At 49.0% G+C, this 22,827-nt stretch overlaps 1 protein-coding gene across 1 annotated transcript in view; it reads left to right on the plus strand.

The window, feature by feature from the left end:
- SPATA21 (spermatogenesis associated 21) overlaps positions 1-22,827 on the plus strand; it is a 44,466-nt gene that overhangs the window by 1,111 nt on the left and 20,528 nt on the right. The window contains exons 2-8 of the mRNA XM_027770671.1: positions 357-477; positions 2,012-2,169; positions 4,403-4,554; positions 7,080-7,191; positions 10,336-10,634; positions 10,948-10,996; positions 20,061-20,426. Of these exons, the coding sequence (XP_027626472.1) occupies positions 432-477; positions 2,012-2,169; positions 4,403-4,554; positions 7,080-7,191; positions 10,336-10,634; positions 10,948-10,996; positions 20,061-20,426 (1,182 nt within the window). The 5' untranslated portion in view covers positions 357-431. The remainder of the gene's footprint in view (positions 1-356; positions 478-2,011; positions 2,170-4,402; positions 4,555-7,079; positions 7,192-10,335; positions 10,635-10,947; positions 10,997-20,060; positions 20,427-22,827) is intronic.

Below are 22,827 nucleotides of genomic sequence, written 5' to 3' on the forward strand. Positions count from 1 at the left end.
GGGGGTGATTTCTCGCTTTCTTTCTCTCTCTCTGTCTCTCTCTGTCTGTCTGGTGAGCACACATGCCCTATAGCAAAAAAAAAACAAACAAACAAAAAAAAAAAACAGAAAAAGTTTATTTCTCCCTGAGAGAGAAAGACAGAGAGAGAGGCACTCCCAACAGAGTCCCCGTACTACAGTAATCCCCAGTCTCAGGTGGCCCAGTGATAGGTGTGTATGCACATGCACACACACGCACTCGTGCACACAAACAGCATGCTCAGTGAGGACACGGTGTGAACCCAGGCCCCCCCGATGTGGATCCAGCTGCACCACCACCACACCACCACCAGGCCCTTCCTTTATCTTTAAAACAGAGCTGAATCCAGTGACCTCACTGGGCTGTGAGAATACTGTTCACAACGTGCCCGAGTAATAGAAGTCCTCCATGGATGTCAACTCACCTGTCATGGTTTAAAGTGGAAGAAGCACTGCAGGGTAAGTTCTTCAGGGCCACACAGTGTCACTGGGGGGACAAGGAGGCTGGGGTTTACCACCCGGGAAGTAGTTTGCAGCGAGCAAGGGTCCATGATGTACCCACAGAAGTGGTATTGATGTTGCCTCAAAGGCTCACTGACTGGAGAGAGGGCTTTGGTGGTTGGAAGTTCGGAGAAGAGGTGGGAGCTGGAAGGATGGGGTGAGGGTGTTGGAGAAAGTGAGGGGGTCACAGAGGCAGGGGAGGTTGCGACTCAGCTTGCAGGAGTCTGCCTGGACTGAAGCGGAAAGTTGGTGGAGCCAAGTATGAGGTTGGACAGGAGAGAAGCTAAGAGAGACTTTGGAGAGGGACGTGGCCACAGTAGAGTGAGGATGCTATAGCAAACTACAGATTGCTGTTGGAGACCTGGGGATCCCCAAGACAGATGAACAGATGTTCCTTCGCTGCATCTAGGAACATGAGGTTTCCCTCTACAACAGCAGCCCTGACCTTCTTTGGCTCTCTCTCTCTTTTTTTTTTTAAGAAGTTTTCGCTATAGGGCTCGTGCGCTTGCCAGACAGCCAGAGAGAAACAGAGACAGAAAGTGAGAAATCACCCCCCAGGGGGGATGGCCACGCTGCAACCCCTTCTCCATTCTCCTCTTGGATCTTGGGCACACATGCACATGCTCTGGGTGTGAGTTTAAGCCACCGGGTCCGGGACTCGAACCGCAGTCGACTACATGGGAGTTAAGCAACACAGCCATTACGCCAACTGCTGGTCCCTCTTTGGCTCTCTTTAAAATGCACATTAGTATTTGTTTCTCAAGTCAGGGTCTCACTGTTGTGGTCCTTCTGCCTCAGCCTCCCTGCGGGGATGACAGGCAGTACCACCAAGCCAGGCTCTTTCAGATAAGGTGTCATTGTGCTGCCCACAGGACATGATCCTCCTCCCCCTGCCTCCCAAGTTGCAGGGCTTACAGACACATGCCCACTGCATGTGGCCTTTCGACTAGACTGGGAATCGAACTGGGCCTCCTATATGACCCCAGCCTGTGGAGCACAGTGTCTTAGAAGTGCATATCCCCATGCCTGGGCCTAAACACACGTTAGCATTTTCAAAGCTCTGAGAAGTCCCCAAAAAAAGCTTGTTCCATTTTGTTTAACCAGTATTTCCGAGATGAATTTAGCCTTGGAATTCCGCGGAACATCTCAAGGGACCAATATTCCAAAGGACACTCTTTACGACATGCCTCTATAGGGAAAGTAGGCGTGAGTCCTGCTCTTGACCTACTAGGTGTTGTGCCTTGGGCAAGTCTCTGCCTCCCAGAGCCCCCTTTTCTCGGGGTCATTGTGAGAATTAGGGGGATGTGTGTAGCTATATTGTGTGTGGCTCACAGTCTGGATTTGCTGCGTGCCCCTCCCCATCAGACCTGGCCCCGCCTCTCCTCCTGAGCAGGCTCTTTGCCCTGTGGGCTCCACGTGGGCTGCTTTGGCAGTTGGCAGCTAATGGGCCAGGTGGAGCCTTGACTGGATTTCTCTTGTGGGAACCCCGCAGCTGTCTCTGCCTATGTGGGCCCTGGCATGATGGACACCAGAAATGCCCAAATGGACACCGAGGGTAGGACCACAGCTCCCGGGGTCCAGCCAAGCCCTGGCCCGAGGACTGCCAGGAAGAAGGCTGGTGTTGAGCCCGCTATACCAGGAGTCAGCCAGGTAGGGATCTGTACTCACATTCTGACCCCTTCACTCCCAGCGGCCACTGTTTCCTTCCCCTACCCAGACTTCCTCCCCACTGCTTTCATTAAGACTCTGTTACCAGGGACACCAAACCCAACTCCAACTGGATTAAGCAGAAAAGTCGATATATCAGCATGGGTAACTGGCCAGCCCATCAGAAGGCTTCAGTATGGCTGGATCAAGGTGCTAAATGAGTATCTCTGCTCTGCCTCCCTCCGTCGTGCTGGATTCTCTCTCAGGCAGGCTTTTCCTGCTAGGTGGTCAGGAATCCCCTGGTCTTTCCAGACCTTCATCTTCCTATTTTAGCATCTCCAACAGAAAGAGCACCTCTTTGCACTAGTTGAAGCAAGTCTCTGGAATCACTGTCACTGGCCTAGATTGTGGTCACGTGCTCATCCCTGAGTCAGTCACCATGGCAGGGGGAAGTGGCCTGGATCTCTTGTGTTAGTGGAGACAGAGATGATAGTTGGCTCTACTGAGTCCCATAGGCCAAAGAGGGAAGGGCAGATTCCAACTAAAAGAACGCTGGCTTCGGGACCAGCAGTTAGCGTAATGGCTATGTCGCTGAACTCCCAGGTAGCTGACCGTGGTTCGAGGCCTGGACCCGGTGGCTTAAACTCATGCCAGGTGCATGTGAGTGTGTGCCCAAGATCCCGAGAGGAGAAGGGATTGCGGCATGGCCATCCCCCATTGGGGGTGATTTCTCACTTTCTGTCTCTCTGTCTCTCTCTGTCTTTCTGGTGAGCGCACGCGCCCTATAGCAAAAACCTCTCCAAAAAGAAAGAATGCTGGCTTCTGTAGTAGAGAGGAATGCTGGTGAGCGAGGCAAGAACTGCCTACCCGCTCTGCTAGGTGCCTTCCATGGCTTCCAGCTCCTCCTGGCCCCCACCCGCTGCCTCTCCTGCCTCAACTCAAGTGCCAAGTAGCTGGGACTGCATAGCACAGAGAAGACCCTCCCTCCCATCCAATTCTCCCAGGGCCAAGACAGCAACATAAAAATGTCAATGTTCAGGGTCAGCAGGTGGCATGATGGTTAAAGTGCTGGACTCCCACATGGCTGACTATGGTTCAAGTCCCAGACCTGGCAATGTGCTTTCTCACTTTTCTTCTCTCTGCCCTATAGCAAAATTTTAAAAATAATAATAATAAATTAAATTAAATAAATAATTTTTTTTTAAAAAAAAGGGAACATTCAGGGCCTGCAGGTGTCATGGTAGTTAAGATTCCCACATGGCTGACTGCAGTTCGAGTCCCAGACCTGGTGTCTTGAAACTCACTCCAGGCACATGTGTATGTGTGTGTGTGTGTGTGTGTGTGTGTGTGCCCAAAATCCCAAAAGGAGAAGACACTGCAGTATGGCCATCTCCCAATGGGGACTTTTTGCTTTCTCTCTCTCTCTGTTGCCCTCTGCCTATGGCCTATGTTCCAAGTTGGAGCTTCCCCTAGGGCAGGGGGAGGACCTGGAGAGGAGGAGTTTTGGAGGGAGACCTGGGTGAAACTCCAGGGTTTCACTTCAACAACCGCACCCAGTCCTGTCACTTACCCCATGTATGACCTTGAACATGTCACCACACCCCTTTGAACCTCATTTGTTTCATGTGTGTTGTGGTGAGGGCTAACTGGGTTAAATCCCTGGAAGGCACCTGGCACAAGCCGTGCCTTACGGTAGGTGCCAGTCGGTGTTAGCTTGCATCAGAATCTTTTATTTTGACAACTATTATCAATTAGTCAATCGAGTCAGGTTAATTGGGGTTTGCTGACTCAAAGGAGGCTTCAAGCTCCGTCTGCCACTAGCTTGAGGTCTCCTGACTGGAGAGTGACAGATCAAAACCCTATTGCAGAGCCTGAGCTCTGAAGCCATGGACATTGTAGAAGACCCTCTCTCAGACCCCGTCAAGGTCTGAAGGCCCCAGGAAGCTCTCAAGCCATCTTTGGGTGATGCCCTTGGCTCAGGTACTACTCGGGACTCCAGGTTTGTACCAGAGCCTACTGCACTTCTCAACCGCATCCGCCTGGCTGGGGGCCTGCACACCAGCCCCTCTCAGCCTGCCTCCTGGCATCCCTTCTCTCTCCAAAGCCTTCTCAGTTAGGCGCATGATCTCGCTGTCCCCAAAGCCACAAGGATGCCCAGGGATGGATGCAGGCATTCATTCCAGAAGGGACATTCAGGGCAGCCCGTAAGCAGGCACCGTGGGCATCTCCATTGCAGGTCATGTTTCCAGATACTGCAGAAACGGGCAGTGGGAAGCAGCCCTCATCAGCTGCAGGAGGGCCACAGGAGGAGTCCGGACACAGAGAAGTATACGAGGAGGGACCTCCGGACCTCAGGACCCAGGAGCAGAGACCTCCAATGAAGTCAGAGTGAGCTGGGGGGCTTCCCAGGACGGGTCTAGCAGAGAACCCCTGGCTCTATTTGAGGAGGGAGAAAATTGAGAACTCCCAAGCTAAGGCAGAACCACCCAGCTGTGGCACCCGTACCATTTCTTTTTCTTAGCACAATTGCACTAAGTAATTATTTGTGCGAGCCTTTTGTCTGAGCCCCAAGACTCAACTACAGCCTTCTTTCACGTGTCTGATGTCTTCTCAGCCTCAAAGCTCTCATGCCTGGTAGTATGCCTGGCGTATCATAAATGCTCAAAAGAATATTTATTCGCTGAACAGAAAAGAGGCTGAGAGACAGGGAAACACACAGATTTTTATATGACTGTCGTTCTTCTCTAAATAATGTATGTATCTTTAAACTTTTCTACGTTAAGAATGTTTTCTTTAGAATTATTTATTTAATTTTATTTATTCATTCCTTTTTTTTATTAATTTGACCAGAGAGAGAGAGGGACAGTGAGATAGCAAGCCACCAGGTCCAGGACTCAAACCATGGTCTGCCATGTGGGAGTGTCCAGTGCCTTAACCACCACACCACCTGCTGGTCCCTAGAATGTATTTTTTTCTAAAAAACGAAAATCAAGAGAGTGCCAAAGAGAGCAAAATGAAAGACGTGGGTGATAGGAACAGTAAAGAGTAGCTGGCTTATCGTTTACATCTGGTTAGAACCCTGACCTCCCAAATACCCTGCTCTGTGTGAAAATTAACCTTCTACATGAGACCACATCCACGTTTGAGCCTCCCTGAGACAAGTGGAAATAGAAACATTTCAACATATCTGTTTCATCAACCTGGCAAGTCCTTTAGACTGCCTTAAAACTGTCTTTAACATCATCTATTTCTTTAAAATATGCCTGACAGAAACAATTGGTCATTCAGTCAATGTTTTGCATACAAAGCTTCTCACTGTCACATTTTAAATAGGAAATCCTAAATGCCTATACAATAGAGAAATGATTAATTATAGCTACCTATAAATATGGAACTTTATGTTTTTATTAAGAAGCATATTAATGAAGGATTTCTAGCATGGGAAAAATTAAGCTATAATATTTGAAAAAAAGTAGATTACAGAATTGTATATACAATAACAATGTAAAAATATGGGGACCAGCAGGTGGTGTAATGGTTACATTGCTGGGCTCCCACCTAGTCAACTGCAGTTTGAATCCCAGACCTGACAGCTTAAAACTCATGCCAGGCACGTGTGTGTATGTGCCTAAAATCCCAAGAGGACAATGGAGGAGAAAGGATTGTGGTGTAGTCATTGCCCCTGAGCAGTGATTTCTTGCTTTCTGTCTCTCTGTCTCTCTGGAGACCACACATGCCTGATAGCAAAAATCTCTTTCTAAAAAAAAAGAATATGCAGTTATATGAAGAACAATGAAATAAATCCCCATGAAATATGCAAAGGGTGGCTAGCAGGTAGCATGGTGTTTAAGGTGCTGAATTCTCACATGAATGACTGCAGTTCAAGTCCTGGAACTGACAACTTGACAATCATGCCAGGCATGTGTGTGTGTGTGCTCAAAATTTCAGGAGGAGAATGGAGAAGGGACGAGTGTGACCATCCCCCCTGGGGGGTGATTTCTCACTTTCTGTCTCTTTCCAGCAAGCACATGTGCCCTATGGCAAAAAAAATAAAATAAAATAAAATAAATAAAAAATTGGGTCATTGGAAAAGTCATGACTCATTTTTGCATAGAAAAATATGTCATGACTTTTCTGATGACCATCTATAGATATTAATCTAAATATATATACACATACATACATAAGAAGCCAGCACTTGACACGGGATTCCACATGTCCGATTGTGCAGTTCAAGTCCTGGATCCAGACTTAAAAAAGTCTCTGGGTACATGTGCATATATGTCCAGAACCCTGAGAGGAGAGTGGAGGAGAAGGGAATGCAATGTGCTCATTCGCCCCAGGAGGGGTGATTTCTCATTTTCCTTCTCTCTCTCTCCAGCAAGCACACATATCTCCCTGGCAAACAAACAAATATGTATACACACACACACATATATTTTATATATATACACATACATATGTATACATATGTGTGTTCTATATATTATGCATATATAAAATATATAACATATATAGAATATATCATGTAGAGTAATATATGTACTATATATACATATATAATATATATTACATATATATTTAACACACACACACATATATAAAACATATATATAAGAATAAGCCTGGAAGAACTATTGCAGAATTCCAGAATATTAAAATGAGCTTAGACAATGTCTGCGACTTGCGAAATTCATGTTTGTTGTTCATTTTCCCAGGTATTAAGTATATACCTCCTGTGCACCTAGCCCTGTAGGAAATATAATACAGTGCCCAGACCAGGAGCTGAGGTGTCCCTTTGTTTTGCCCAGTAAGAGGCAGTCATCTTGGGCCTCTCAAGGAGAGCCTGGGAAGCTGCCAGCAGGCCAGGATCAGGCCAAGCCAGAGAGTGAGTTGGAGTTGCTGTCTTCCAGGGTTCCTGCAGCACCCGAAAGGCTACAGCAGCCAGGAAAAGGGGCCGAGGACCAGCAGAGGAGGCAGCAGAACCCAGGGACTGCAGAGGGTCAGCCACCCAAGAGCTGCCAGGTAACCCATCCAGACAGACAGGAATGGAAAGACCAACCCACAGAGGAGGCTCGGGAGCCTCCCGTTCCCCCCTGTCCTGGTACACGTGAGTTTGCTCCCTCTGCACTGGACAGGTGGGCACCCAGCCTGTGTGGATCACTGCGGTAGTCCTCGAGCAGGCACCATTTACGTCTTGTTTCCAGAATGGGCCCTCGATATGTCAACGGGTTCAGAGCAGGTAGGAGGTGTGAGGTTTTGTATCCAGATAAAATTGGGACATGCTGGGTTTTTAAAAGCTGAAAGAGGGTTGGCTCAGTGGAGGAAGGTTGCAGACTTGGGTCCCTGGTTGATCTCTAACATTGGGCATGTGACTTGTGATCCAAGAAGGCTGGGAGTGGATGGTGGCGTGAGACCCTTTCAGGAGCACTTGTCTTGTTTGCGCGCTCTCATGAAAGCAAGGACAAGAACCTGGGCCCTTCCGTGCGGTTCCGCATCATGGAGCACTGCACTATTGCTGTGCCACTAGCAGTATTTAATACCGGGTCGTCGGGAAAGTCATGAAGTATTTTTCTGTTTTCCAGGACCAGCAGTTAGCGTAATGGCTATGTCGCTGGACTCCTATGTAGTTGATCACGGTTCAAGTCCCGGACCCAGTGGCTTAAAACTTACACCGGGCGCATGTGTGTGCGTGCCCAAGATCGGAGAGGAGAATGTCTCTCTCTGTCTGGCGAGCGCACGTGCCCTCTAGCAAAAACCTCTCAAAAAAAAAAAAAAAGTGTTTTTCTGTTTTTTACGCAAAAATGCATCATGACTTTGCCAACAACCCAGAAACTTCGCTGAGGTATAACTGGCATGCACTTGCACAGAGGTCAAGGGTACAGTCTGACGTGTTGTAATATGTACACACCCTCGGAACCATCACCACAACCGAGAAAACACAGGTCCCTCACTCCCAGCATGTCCTCCTCCCTCCTCAGATGGGCCCCCATCTCCTGGCAGCCACTGACCATCGGTATAGATCAGTTCGTTTCTCCTGGAATTCTACATAAACAAAATTATACAGTATATATGATTTCTACCTGGCTTCTTTCACTCAGCATGATTATTTTGAGATTCATCTATGCTATTGTATGGATCAGCTATTATCCTTTTTATCACTCATTAATATCCCATTGTGGGACCAGCAGCTGGTGTGGTGGTTAAGGCGCTGGACACTCCCACATGGCTGACCAGGGTTCGAGTCCTGAATCTGGTGGCTTGCTTTCTCGCTTCCTCTCTCTCTCACTCTCAACGTCTGTCTCTCTCTGGTCAAATTAAAAAATAAATGAACGAATAAATAAAATAAAATAATTATTTTAAAAATTCTTCTAAAAAATATCCCATTGTGTGGATATACCACAGTTCCTTCCCTTTTTTTTTTTTTTTTTTTAAGGTTTTAGCCATAGGGTGCATGTGCTCCCCATAGAGAGACAGTAAGAGAGAAAGTGAGAAATCACCCCTCAAGGGGGGTGGCCGCACCGCAATCTCTCCTTCATTCTCCTCCTGGGACTTTGGGCATGCTTGCACACGTGCCTGGCGTGGTTTTGAAGCTGCCAGATCTGGAATTTGAACTGTGGTCAGTCATGTGGGAACCCAGTGCTGTAACCACCATGCCACCTGCTGGCCCCAATATACCACAATTTCTTGATCCATTCACTTATTGATGGATATTTGGGCTGTTCCCAGTTTTCAACTATTACAAATAAAACTTCAGTTAACAGGAGCTAGCAGATGGTGTAGTGGTTATGTCCCTGAACCCCTACATGGCAGATCAGGGTTCGAGCTCCAGAGCCAGTGGCTTGAAATTCATGCCAGGTGCATGTGCGTGTGTGCTCAAGATCCTGGGAAGAGAATGGAGGAGAAGGGACTGTGGCATGGCCATCCCCCTGAGGGGTGATTTCTCACTTTCCCTCTCACTATCTCTGCCCCTCTCTCTCTGGCAAGCACCCTAAGGCAAAAACCACTTAAAAAAAAAAAAAAAAAACCCTCACACCAGGTGTGTGTGCATCCAAGATCTCAGGAAAAGAATGAAAAAGGGACTTCAATGTGACCATCCCCCCAGGGGGTGATTTCTCACTTTCTCTGTCTCTCTTTCTCTCTCTATTGAGCATATGTACCCTAAGGCAAAAACCTCTTTTAAACATTTCAGTGAACATCCCTGTGGATATATTTCATTTCTCCTCCATTCTCTTCTCGGGATTTTGGGCATGTATGCACACACACCCAGCATGATTTAAGCCCCTGGGTCTGGGACTTGAACCGTGTTTGACTTCATGAAAGTCCAGTGATGTAATCATTATGCCATCTGCTGGTCCCTGAATAAACTTTTTGAAAAAGTTAGGCCATGGCCCAGTAGGTGGCATAAAGGTTGCAGTCACTGGATCCCACATGACCGACTGTATGGTTCGAGTCCCAGACTTGGCGACTTAAGAGACACATGTGTGTGCATGCATACCCAAAGTTCCAAGAGGAGAATGGAAGAGAAAGGATTGCAGCACGGCCATCCCCCCTGGGGGTGAGCACACATACACTATAGCAAAGCTTAAAAAAAAAAGAAAATTAAGGGCCAGCAGTTAGCATAATGGCTACGTCGTTGGACTCCCATGTAGTCGACTGCAGTTTGAGTCCCGGACCCGGTGGCTTAAAACTCATGCCGGGCACGTGTGCATGCATGCCCAAGATTCCGAGAGGAGAATGGAGGAGAAGGGATTGCAGTGTAGCCATCCCCCCTGGGGGTTGATTTCTTGCTTTCTGTCTCTCTGTCTCTGTCTGTCTGGCAAGTGCACACACCCTATGGCAAAAACCTCTCCAAAAAAACAACAAAAAAGAACACCATGAAGGATTCTTAGTCTTTGAAGCATCCCTTGGGAAATCCCATTTAAAGGGGATCTTCTCACTTCTCCAGGCTCCCCTTTCCACAGAGAAGCATGGAGGTAGGCCATACTTTCTCTGGGTCTCAATTTTTCATCCTTCAGAATATGGGAATACTTGTGCTGCCTTCCAGGGCCGCCGGGAGAACTCAGTAAGATGCCTGCAGAGCCTGGGCCGTCTTAAGCGTGTGGTGACTAGTCTCTAGGACCGGGTGGAAGTCCACCTGGCAACCATCCTTACCCTTGTCCTCGGCAGGGCCCAAAGTATCAGTCCCCCCCAGGTCACCAGGCAGCAAATGGGTCAGACACGGTGCAGCCCACAGAGCTTCCTTGCACCCTGGACGGCTGTGGACACCCACTGGTAGGCGAGGCTCCCAACGAGGCAGGCAGCCCACACATCAGGCTGCAGGGGGCTCTGCTGGAACCTGGCTCAGGGGAACAGGAAGAGGACAGCGCCCAGGAACAAATGCCCCTGACACCTGTGGTGACTCCAGAGGAAAAGACGGCCAGCTCCTTCCTGCCATCCACATCAAGGTCTAAAACGCCCAGAGAAAGGTATGCCATCCTCCAGTGCCTTCCCTGCCCTGCTCCCTGCCAGGTGCAGTGAGTTCTAGTCCTGAGGGCTCCTGATCTTGAACCTTAGACACGTCATACCCCTCTGGGCCTCAGTTTCCCCCACTGTGGCATAGCTCTAATAACAGAATTCACTGTTCTGTGGTATATGTGATGCTCTTGGACACTGGAGGTGTGAGGGCACCGTCAGAGATGAGGCTGGGGTGGAACTAAGTGTCCCGGGGGCTGACAGGTAGGTGCGAGGGGTAAGCCCTGAGCTGAGCCCTCCCCCACCGGAGGTTTCTTCCCTATTTAGGAGTGAGGCCATGGACACCCAGCCAGCATCAAGGCCTTCTCCTCCGCCAGTAAGTAGGGACACCGTGCAGATGGAGAAGGGATGTGTGGTGAGGGGGGATCAGGAGGAAGAGGGCAGAGGCAGAAATGGGATGGTGCATGGAGGCACACTGGGGAAAGTGGGAGTGCATGCCCATGTGTGTGCGTGTCTGTGCATACGTGTGTGAGTGCTTGCACGTGTGCATGTGTGTATGTGTGGGATGGGGGTCGAGGGTGCTCTTACACTCTGGAGCCCCTAGGCTCACCCTAGGTAGAGGCTTATTCCACATCAGCAGGGGTTTCCTCCACGCATTTGCCCACAGGTGCAGCCACACACTCCAGATCTTCCCCACCCTTTCCAGCCACCCCCACCCTGCCACCCTACCACCCTGCCACCCTGCCACCGCCTAACTGTCTCTAGTCCTTGGACTTGACCCGGCAGCCTGCAGTCAGCCCTCTTCTTGCCTTTGCCAATATGAGCCTTTTGCCAGCAGATGGTGTAGCGGTTAGGTCGCTGGACTCCCACATGGCTGATCGCAGTTTGAGTCCCAGACCCAGTGGCTTGAAACTCACACTGGGCACATGTGTGTGAGTGCCCAAGATCTCAGGAGGAGAGTGGGAGAGAAGGGATTGCAGCATGGCAATCCCCCTGCGGGTGATGGGGGTGATTTCCTTCTGTCTGTCTCAGGCAACTGCATATGCCTTAAGGCAAAACCTCTTTAAAAAAAAAAAAAAAGAGCCTCTGTCTCTGCTATATTCACTGTCAAAAGCCATCATGGCTAAATGCAACCAGCCAGGCACCCTGAACCTGAGCAGCTCAACATGGTTGGAGAAACTCTTGTGAATGGGCTTTCCGTTCCGCAAGCCGCTCCTTACCAGTGCTCCCTGTACAGCTCCACTGTCCCCTGGCCACGCCCCTCTCTGGTGCTCCGGGGTGTCCTTTCACCATGCTTCCTCCAGGGCCTTCACCTCATCTCCTCCAAGTCCACCCCCTTTCTGCCTTCATTTGGTTACAGAGGAAACTGTGGAGACAGGTCCCTGCCCCACCTCCTGCTGTAGATCCATTCCCTGTTCACTAGATCCCATTCCCACCTACACACACACACACACACACACACACACACACACACACACACACTTGAGTAATCCTCCCTTTTCTTTTTTAAAAATTTGCTAGAGGACACATGTATTTACTGGAGAGAGAGAGAGAGAGAGAGAGAGAGAGAGAGAGAGAGAGAGAGAGAGAGAGAGAGAGAGAGAGAGAGAGAGAGGGAGAAACCACCTCCCCAGGAGGGATGGCCACTCTGCAATCCCTTCTCTCCATTCTCCAGTAGGGATTTGGGGCACGCATGCACATGCTCCTAGTGTGCTTTTCGAGCCACCAGGTCCAGGGTTCGAACCATGTAGTCGGCTGTGTGGAATCCAGCTGCCTTTTATATATATATACACTTAGATTTTGTTGACAAGTCTAACTTCTTTTTATTTATTTATTTATTTTATTTTGGTCAGAGTGACAGAGAGAGGGAAAGTGAGAAAGCAAGCCACCAGGTCCAGGACTCGAACCGTGGTCAGCCATGTGGGAGTCCAGCACTCTCAACGCCACCTGCTAGCTCCGGGATCCAGCTGCCTTAATCACCACAGCACTAGCTGGCCCTATCCTCCCTTTTCTGCAAGACCATTCTCCATTTGCACACAAATGGAACCAAACACCAGCCCCTCCCTGGGCCCACGCTCCCCTCTAGTCACAATCCTCCTCTCTTTACCACACAGTCCCTCAAGAGCTGTCCGCCCTCACTCACCCCACTCACTTGTCTTCTTCGACCTGTCCCAGTATGAAACCTCTTATTGCGGGCTCTCGAATCTCCACCTTGCTGAATCTATCCTTACAGAACCCACCTCAAGCAGTCGCATTCGGTCAGTGGCTCCTCCTCCTCAGTACCACCTTCTCCCGGCTGCAGGACAGCCCGTCCTGTCCCCTCCCGTGCCACTGGAGGCTCCTTCCCAGTTTAATTCCGATTCCTCACCATCTCTGCTCTCAGGGCTCCACCCTCTCATCTCACCTTCCATCTCCACTGTCTCCCTGGGTGACTTTATTTGGTCTTTCTGATGATTCCAAATCCGTATCTCCAGGCTGTACCTTGCCTTCATTCATTCATTTAAAGAGATTTTTGCTATAGGGCAATGTACTCACTGAAGAGACAGAGAGCAAGAAATCACCCCCCAGGAAGGGATGGCCACACTGCAATCTCTTCTCTCAGGATTTTGGGCACGCATGCACACACACCCACATGAGTTTCAAGCCTCTGGGTCTAGGACTTGAACCATGGTCAGCCATATGGGAGTCCAGCAACTTAACTATTATGCCATCTTCTGGTCCCCAGACCTTGCCTTTAAAGTCCAGGCTCAGGGTCCAACAGATGGCATAGCAGTTACATTGCTGGACTCCCACATCGCTTACCATAGTTCAAGTCCCAGACCTGGTGGCTTGAAAATCATGCTGGGTGTGTGTGTGTGTGTGTGTGTGTATGTGTGCATGCGTACTTGCCCAAGATCCCCGAAGAAGAAAGGGGGAGAAGGGATTGCAGTGTGACCATCCACCCTGGGAAGTGATTTCTCACTTTCCCTCTCATTATCTCTGTCTTTCTCTCCAGTGACCATATGCACCCTCAGGCAAAAACCTCTTTTAAAAAAATCCAGGATCATCTATTCAGCTGCCTAACTGAATTCCACTTGTGTGGTTAATTCATTTCTTTTCTTCTTTTCTTCTTCTTCTTTTTTTTTTTTGAGAAGTTTTTGCTATAGGGCACGTGCACTCACCAGAAAGACAGAGACAGAGAGACAGAAAGCAAGAAATCACTCCCCGAGCGGGATGGCCACACCATAATCCCTTCTCCATTCTCCTCTCGGGATCTTGGGCACGCACATACACGCGCCCAGGGTGAGTTTAAGCTACCAGGTCCAGGACTCCAACCGCGGTCAGCTACATGGAAGTCCAGCAACACAGCCACTATGCCAACTGCTGGTCTGTTAATTTGCTTCTGACACTGAAACTGAACATGACCAGGGAAGAACATGTGACTTCCCATCTCAAACCTGGACCTTTGCTGATCTTCCTCATCTCAACAAATGACGCCTTCCACCCAGGGCTCCTAGCAACCAGCTCACAGTCACACTGGATTCCTTTTTTTCCCACTGCAATTCCTTCACACCCCGTGCCCCAGCAAGCCCTGCCTGCACTACCTACTAAACAAAACCCGAATCTATTCTTTCCTTCCACTCCCTCACAACTGCGCTGGTCCAACCCTTGTCCTTATAATAAGATGCAAAATCTTCACCAAGACCCATATGGCCATATGTCTACCCATCTGGTCTAATAGTCATCCCTCAAATAGGCCAGTTTTCCCACCTCAGGGCCTTTGCACATGCCAGTCCTTGTGCCTGAAATTCTTCCCACAGAGGTTCTCAGGACCGACTCCATGAAGCTAGTCAGGTCTCAGCTTAAGTGTCACCTCCTCAGCAATGCCTTCCCTAGGTGCCCGATCTCCAGGAGCCTGTCAGCCACAGGTACCCTATCACACTGCCCCCTTCATTATCTTTGTAGTAGTTCCTCTGTCTGAGGTCATCCTGTTCATTGGAAAATCTGTCTTACCTAGAACATGTACTCTATGAGGACAGCCACTCTACGCTACTCACTGCTTTATGCTGTATGTCTAAATATCCAGCAGTAAGAATTTGTCCAATCAATGAGTGCAGGAGAATAATACAAAGTACGAGATCATGGACTGCTGAAAAGTCAGATGAGCAATAGGACACGTTCCTCGCCTGTGCATTTCCTCCTTCTCCCTGTCAGCTGTGCAGCCTGGGCAGGGTGGACACTGTAAGGGAGGACAGATGAGGGCACGACTTGATTCCATAAATAACGTGCCGAGTGGCTATTGGCAGGGGGGGAAAAGAAGGAGCTGCACCCCGAGGACTGTGGCTGGGCTGGTGAGACCAGCAAGACGAGAGAAATGTCAAGAAATGTAGCCGGGAGGGACCAGGAGATGACATGATGATCATGTTGGTGGGCTCTCATGTAGTCGACCACGGTTTGAGTCCCAGACCTGGTGGCTTAAAGAAACTCATACCTGGTGTGTGTGTGTGCGTCTGTGCCCAAAATTCCAAGAGGAGAATGGAGGAGAAAGGATCGTGACATGTCCATTTCCCCAGGGGGTGATTTTTCACTTTCTGTCTCTGTCCCTCCGTCAAGCGCATGCGCCCTATAGCAAAAACCTCTCTTAAAAAGAAAAAAAAAAACAACCCTCCCCCTCCAAAAACAAGAAACATTGCAGGGAAGGAGCCTTGACGAGATCAGGCAGCCTTTCTGGAAAGAGAGGTCTGATAAAAGGCCATGTGGGGGGATGGGAGATGGACAGAGCCAGGGAGTGGAAAGGCTGCTCAGGCAGCCTGCACGGGCACAGGTACAGAGGTGGGAATGAACATGGAGCGAGGGGCGACAAGGGGCAAGAGTGTTGGATAGGGTGGACGGCTGCTGGGAAGCTCGGCTGGCCAGGATCGAACCCTTCCACCATGTGTAGCAGGTTCACGCGTGCTGGTTACCAACTTGTCTGAGTCCAGAGAGGCAACGTGCTACATACTCAAGTGACACAAAGTGGGTTTATTATAGCAAGAGACAACAGATGCCTAGGAGTTCCCAAAGACTCAGGAAAGCTGCCTGGCAAATGGAGTCTCATGGGCATGTAACCCACTTGCTGAAAGACCCCAGAAAGCAGCCCACCCTGGATTTTATACCCCAGAGTCATGCGATTTGCTGGCCTAAAGCATTGAAAGACATCCCGTTTCTAGTGGGGACTGAAACAGAGCCTGGACTGTCCCAGCCAGTCCCTCCCTCCCTCAGGGCATTGCTGAAACAACCCAAGTGTCCATCAATGGATGAATGAATAATCAAAATATGGTACATGCGTAAAAGCAAATATTATTCAGCCTTACAAAGGAAGGAAATTCCAACACATGGACGAACCATGAGACCATTATGCTAAATGAAGTAAGCTAGTCGGGACGGCTGCTGGGAAGCTCAGTTGGCCATGATCTAAGCCTTCCGCCATGTGTAGCAGGTTCCTACGTGCTGGTTACCAACTCCCAGCTAGCAGTTGGCGTGTAATGGCTATGTTGCTGGACTCCCATGTAGTTGACCACAGTTCGAATCCCGGACCCAGTGTCTTAAACTCATGCCAGGCGCGTGTGCGTGTGTGCTCAAGATCCTGAGAGGAGAATGAAGGAGAAGGGATTGTGGCGTGGCCATCCCCCCTGGGGGCTCATCTCTCGCTTTCTGTCTCTCTGTCTCTGTCTTTCTGGCAAACGCATGCGCCCTATAGCAAAAACCTCCCCCCGCAAAAAAAAATAATAATAATAATAAAAGCTAGTCACACAAAGGCAAAGTGACTCTACTTAGATACTTAGAATAGTCAAAAGCACAGATGAGATAGTATTAGTGGGGTGACGATTGCCAAGGGTTAGGGAAGGGGTAAAGGGAGATCATTGTTTAATGGCACAGAGTTTTCATTTTTTTTTTTTCCAGAGGTTTCTGCCTTAGGACACATGCACTCACTGGAGAAAGAGAGAGAGTGAGAGAGACAGTGAGAAGGAAAGTGAGAAAGCAAACCACCAGGTCCAAGACTTGAACCATGGTTGGTCATGTGGGAGTCCAGTGCCTTAACCAACACATCACCTACTGGCCCCTACTCTTGACATTTTCTCTCTTGGTACTAGGAGTGATGTAAGTTTGTCACTTCCTGACAAAGCAATATTTGTTAAAACAGCCTTTTAAAACTTCAGGGGGCCTTTTTAGCTTGATATTCTGGGACTCGAAGAACTAACCTTTGTACCTTCTTTCTGTCCAGTTATCGTTGTTATTATTATCCTCTGGTGGGGGGGTGACGTGACCACCGCAATCCCTTCTCCTCCATTATCCTCCCAGGATCTTGGGCATGCACACATACGCACCTGTGTGAGTTTGAAGTCACTGGGTTCAGGACTTGAACCGTGGTCAGCCATGTGGGAGACCAGCAATGTAACTGCTACGCCGCCATCTGCTGGTTCTCAGAGTTTCAGTTTTACAAGACAAAAGAGCTCTGGAGATGGATGGTATGATAATTGCACATTGTGAAGGTATTTTTTTTTCTTTTTTTAGAATTATTTATTTAAATTTATTATTTTATACACTTTGCTATAGGACATGTGTGCTCACTAGAGAAAGAGAGGAAAAGTGAAAAAGCAAGCCACCAGGTCCAAGACTTGAACCACAGTCAGTTGTGTGGGAGTTCAGAGCCCTAACCACCATGCCCTGGCCAGCTCCACGAATGCAAATACCCCTGAACTGTACACTTTAGATGGTTATGATGGTAAATTTACTGTGATGTGTATTTTACCACAATAAAACAAAAACTTCACAAAAGAAAAAGAGAACCCTAGGTCTGGGGCCCGAGTGCCGGGGTGTCATTAGTGGAGGTGGGAAGAATGTAGGTTTGGTCTTGAACACCCAAAAAGGTGTCTTGGAGGACATCCAGCACTAGAAGCACAAAACAGAGATGTGAGCGTGATGGAGTGACAGGTGGGAAGATGACGGCTAGGGAATGAAGACAGAGCAGGAAGAAGCCTGAGGACAGGCTCCTGGGTCTCAGCCACATTCAGAAATGGAGCGAGAGTGAGGGGCAGCCAGTGAAGGGCACCAAGGAAGAGTGCCAGTAAGGCCGTGGGAGTCTCGAGAAGAAAGTGTTCCCACCCGGACAGAGCGGTCCTCGGGGTGGATTGCTGCCACGCCAAGGAGCCGACTCAGGTGGAGGAAGGGCCCTGACCATGGCCAGCCTCAGCAGGAGCAGCTTCCCAGAGGGGAGTGAGGGCCAGGAGCCTGATGTAGAGGTGAGGAAGTGGGCATGCAAGACAGACAACCTGTTTAAGGAATTTTGCTATTAAAGAGAACCAGAGAACTAGAGTGGAGCTAGAAAGGAGTTTATAGGGTCAGGAGAGTTTGGTGTTTTTTTTTTTTTTTTTTAAAGAATCATTTTATTAGGCCAGCAGATGGGATGGTGGTTAAGGTGCTAGACTCCCACATGGCTGACTGCAGTTCAAATCTCAGACCCAGTGGCTTGCTTTCTCACTTTCCCTCTCTCTCTCATTGGTCAAATTAAAACATAATAATAATAAATAAAATTAAATACGATAATTCTAAAAATTTTTTTAAAGAATCATTGTATTTAACTTTATTTATTATTTTTTTAAAATTTGGCCAATGAGACAGAGAGAGGGAGAGTAAGAAAGCAAGCTACCAGGTCTGGGACTCGAACTGCAATCAGCCATGTGAGAGTCCAGTGCTTTTAACCACTACGCCACCCACTGCCCCCGTCATTTTTTGTTTTTGTTTTGTTTTGTTTTGTTTTTAAGAAGGGAATATATTGGGACCAGCAGATGGCACAGGGCCCCCCCACAGCTGACCATGGTTCAAGTCCTGGACCCTGCGGCTTAAAATTCACATTGGGCTGTACGTGCACATGTGCCCAAGATCCTGAGAGGAAAATGGAGAAGGGATTGCAGCATGGCCATTCCCCTGGGGGAGCCTTTCTGTCTCTTTGTCTCTCCGATGAGTGCGCGTTTCCTGAAGCAAAAAAAAAAATCTCTCTTAGAAAAAGAAGGGACTATGGGATTGTCAGTTGGTGTAATCGCTATGTAGCTGGACTCCCATGTAGTGGACTATGGGATCAGCAGTTGGTGTAATCACTATGTAGCTGGACTCCCATGTAGTTGACCGCAGTTCGAGTCCTGGATCCAGTGGCTTAAACTCATGCCGGGCACACGTGCATGCGTGCCTAAGATCCTGAGAGGAGAATGGAAGAGAAGGGATTGCGGCGTGGCCATCCCCCCTGGGGGGTGATTTCTCGCTTTCTGTCTCTCTGTCTCTCTCTGTCTTTCTGGTGAGTGCATGTACCCTATAGCGAAAACCTCTCCAAAACAAAAAAAGGAAAGGAATATATTTACATGGTGATGGGAGTAATCTTGTGGAGGAAGAATGGATGACACTTGAGGGAGAGAGAGGGGGTGACAAGAGCAGCATCTCTGACTTGGAGAAAGGGCTGGGCTGCAGCCAGCATGGTATGGTCTGGCCTGGTCGGAGAGGGAACAGGTGTAGGAAGGGGCTGGGTATGCTGAGTACAAGAGGAGGAATTCATTGAGGGCCCCACCAGGTGCTAATTTCTGGGTATATGTGGATAAAGAGGCAAAGTCCTGGGGCTGGCAAGTGGCATGGTAGTTAAGGGTGCTGAACTCCCACATCAATGACCACAGTTCAAGTCTTGGACCTGCTGGCTTGCTTTCTCACTATCCCCACCACTCTGATCTTCTCTGGTCAAATTAAAATAAGTAAATAAATAAATAAAGTTAAATAACATAATTCTTTCTTTTAAAAAATGTTATTTAACTTTATTTATTTGCTTACTTTAATTGACCAGAGAGGGACAGAGAGAGAGAAAGTGAGAAAGCAAGCTGCTAGGTCTAGGACTTGAACCATGGTCGACCATGTGGGAGTCCAGCATCCTTAACCACTGCACCACCTGCCAGCCCCAATAACATAATTAAAAAATAATAATAATAATAAAAAGGAGGCAAAGTTCTGCCCTCATGACGCATACCTTCTGGGCAGGCAGGCAGACAAGGAACACGAACAAGCTCAGGTTGTGCTGCGGCGATGAGAGAAAGAAACCAGGAGGCAGGACCAGAGTGACTCACTAAGGCCACAGTTCACAAGCTGGGAGGTGGAGGTCAGGCATGGGGAGGACGCGGGTAGGAGCCTAGCAGGGTGAGTGAGATTTGGGGCGCATCCTCCAGGAGTTCGGAGAAGAAAGGACAGTGTGAGGATCCTCAGAGTGGGTGGCCAGGAGAAGCTTCATGGGACAGTCTGGCTGGCTGGAGACCTCCCAGACCCCCTCTCTTGTTCCCAGCATGGTAAGGGACATTGGAGAGAGGAGGGAGCTAGACTGTGTGCAGAAGCAGCCTCTGGAGCCCACGGTGACTACAGGGGCCCAGAACCTCAGGAACCTCCCACAGGGCTTCATGAAGTGCTTGCTGGAGGTAGAGGAGGAAGAGGCCACCCACCGGAGAGCCCTGAAGGCCAGGACCCTGACAGCCCGGAAGTCCTCGAGGATCCTCACCTCTGTACCCACCTCAGTCCCCTTTGGCAGCTCATCCCCAAGTCTGATTCTGACCCTGCCTCAGACCTCCTTCTCAGCCCCTCCCACTGTCCCACTGTGGGCCCGGCCACCAGTCCCTGGGCCAGCCCCTTCTCCTGTGGGAGCCGTGGTCCAGGCCTCAATGCCCGACCCAGCCCTGTCTGTCCCCATGGACCCGGGCTGGAGAAGGACAGAAGTCTTGTACCTGAGCGACGAGAGGAGCCTGAGCTACGCCAAGGCACGGTAGGAGCCACCACCCTCTTAACCACCTGACCTAAAGGCTCCCAGTTGTAGGTCTCCAGCCTCTCTTCTAGACTCTCGTCCCTGTCACTGCACTGGCCTGTTCCCTCCTCTGTGTCCTCGTCTCTCCACTTCTCCTCACTCTGTCTCCTGTCTGTGCAATCATGCATTGCTTGATGATAGGGACAAATTCCGAAAAATGAGTTGCTGGGCGATCTCGTCATCGTGGGAACATCACAGAGTGCCCGTGCACAGACCCAGGTGGCTGAGCCGACGACTCACCTGGACAGCGTTACCGTGCCGAGCACCGTAACTGACTGTGGTCAACACTCGTGTGCAAACACAGCTCAACACGGAAGAGGGACGGGAAACAGGATATAGGAGATAAAAGCAGTACATCTGTACGGGAAGTTTACTGTGAGTGGAGATGGCAGGACCTGAAGTTGCTCTGGGGGAGGGAGGGAGTGTGAAGGCCTAGAAAGTTCTGCACAGCCCTGCTGACTTCATCGATGCTGTACACTTAGACTACACTAAATGGATTTTTATAATTTCCTTCTTCAATAATTAACCTTAGGGGTCAGCAGGTGGCATGGTAGTTAATGGCACCAGACTCCCACATGGCTGACTTTGGATCCCAGACCTGGTGGCTTGCTTTCTCACTTTCCCCCTCTCTTTCTCTCTCTCTCTGTCCCTCTCTGGTCAAATTTTAAAAACTAACTAAATAAGTACAGTTACATGAAATAATTCTTTTAAAAAAACTAACCTTAGCTTACTATAACTTTTTTACTTGATAAACTTTGAAGCTTTGTTAACTTTTGATTCTTGCAATAATGCTTGAAACACAAACACATAGTGCAGCGATAACAAAAATACTTCACAGCCTGATTCTGTTCAGTTTCTTTCTTTCTTTCAGTTTGCTATAGAGTCTGTGTGCCTGCCAGAGAGAGGGAGAGTAAGAAATCACCCCCTGGGGGGCTAAGGGGGTGGCCATCACAGTCCTTTGTCTTCCATTCTCTTGGGATTTGGCATGCACACGAACATGCCCAGTGTGTTTTTGAAGCTGCCGGTCTGGGACTCGAACTACGCAGCCAGCCATGTAGGGTCCAGCCACCTTAACCATCATGCCATTGGCTGGCCCACTTTGTTCCATTTTTAAACTGAAACTATTTTTTAATAACTTTTTTGTTAAAAACTGGACCAGTCAGAGGCACAGTGTTTAAGGTGGCTGGATCCCACAAAGCCATCTGTACAGTTCAAGTCCCAGACCTGGCGGCTTAAAAAACCCACCGGATGCGTGTACCCAAAATTCCAAGAGGAGAATGGAGAAGAAACCCCTTAACCTCCACACCATCTGTTGGCCCGTACCTGCTATACTTTTTTTATTTTGGAAGAATTATTTTATATAACTTTATTTATTATTATTATTATTTTCAAGTTTGATCCGAGAGAGATGGAGAAAAAGAGAGAGGAAAAATGAGAAAGCCAGCCACCAGGTCCCGGACTTGAACCACAATTGGCCATGTGGGAGTCCAGCACCCTCCCTCATCTACCATGCCACCTGCCGGCCGCCTCTGCTATACTTTCATAGGGCTGGCATCATGGTAGGTTGACTCACACGGCATCCATGTGAGCGTGTGAGTAATGTATTTCATGACAATGTTATGATGTTTGTTACTAGGTGATAGGAATTTATCAGCTCCATTATGATACTTTTAGAAAATTTATTTCTAACAGGGACCAGCAGGTGGTGTGGTGGCTACGGCACTGGACACTCACACATGGCCGACCATGGTTCGAGTCCCAGACCTGGTGGCTTGCTTTTTTGCTTTCCCTTTCTCTCTCTCTCTCTTTCTATCTATGTCTCTCTGGTCAAATTCTTAAAAGAATGAATGAATAAATAAAATTAAAATAAATATTTTTAAAAAAAGAAAAAAGATTTCTTCCATGAGTGGGGAAGAGAGAGAAGCACTCCAGCAGGGTCTTGGTGACATGATCCACACCCACGTTAGCCAGCCCTGGATCATGGGCACACGTGCAGTGGTAGATTCAGGGAAGTCTCTGCACACAAACCCAGAACCTCCCCACATGGGTCGGCCTTGCATTACCACTGCACCCCTGCCCAGCCCTGCTATGACAGTCCTGTGGGGTCACTGTCGTCTAAGCGGTCCATGCTTGACTGATCCACCCTTATGCAGCACATGACTGTATTTCCCACCCTGTGCCTCTCCGTAGCCCTCATGTCTCTCTCCTGTCTCTGGCCCCTTTTCTCTTTCTAACCCCCTTTGAAGAGGGTGTCTTTTCCCCTAGCTACCCTGCCCGCAGCTGTCTCCCTGACCTCTCTTGCCAGCATGGTGGGTGGCTAGATGTGGTCCTGGGCCGGGACTCTGTCTTCTGCAGGCAGGAAG

This window comes from Tupaia chinensis, unplaced genomic scaffold (assembly GCF_000334495.1).
Source record: "Tupaia chinensis unplaced genomic scaffold, TupChi_1.0 Scaffold000146_1, whole genome shotgun sequence".
In the NCBI taxonomy this organism is placed as follows: Eukaryota; Metazoa; Chordata; class Mammalia; order Scandentia; family Tupaiidae; genus Tupaia; species Tupaia belangeri.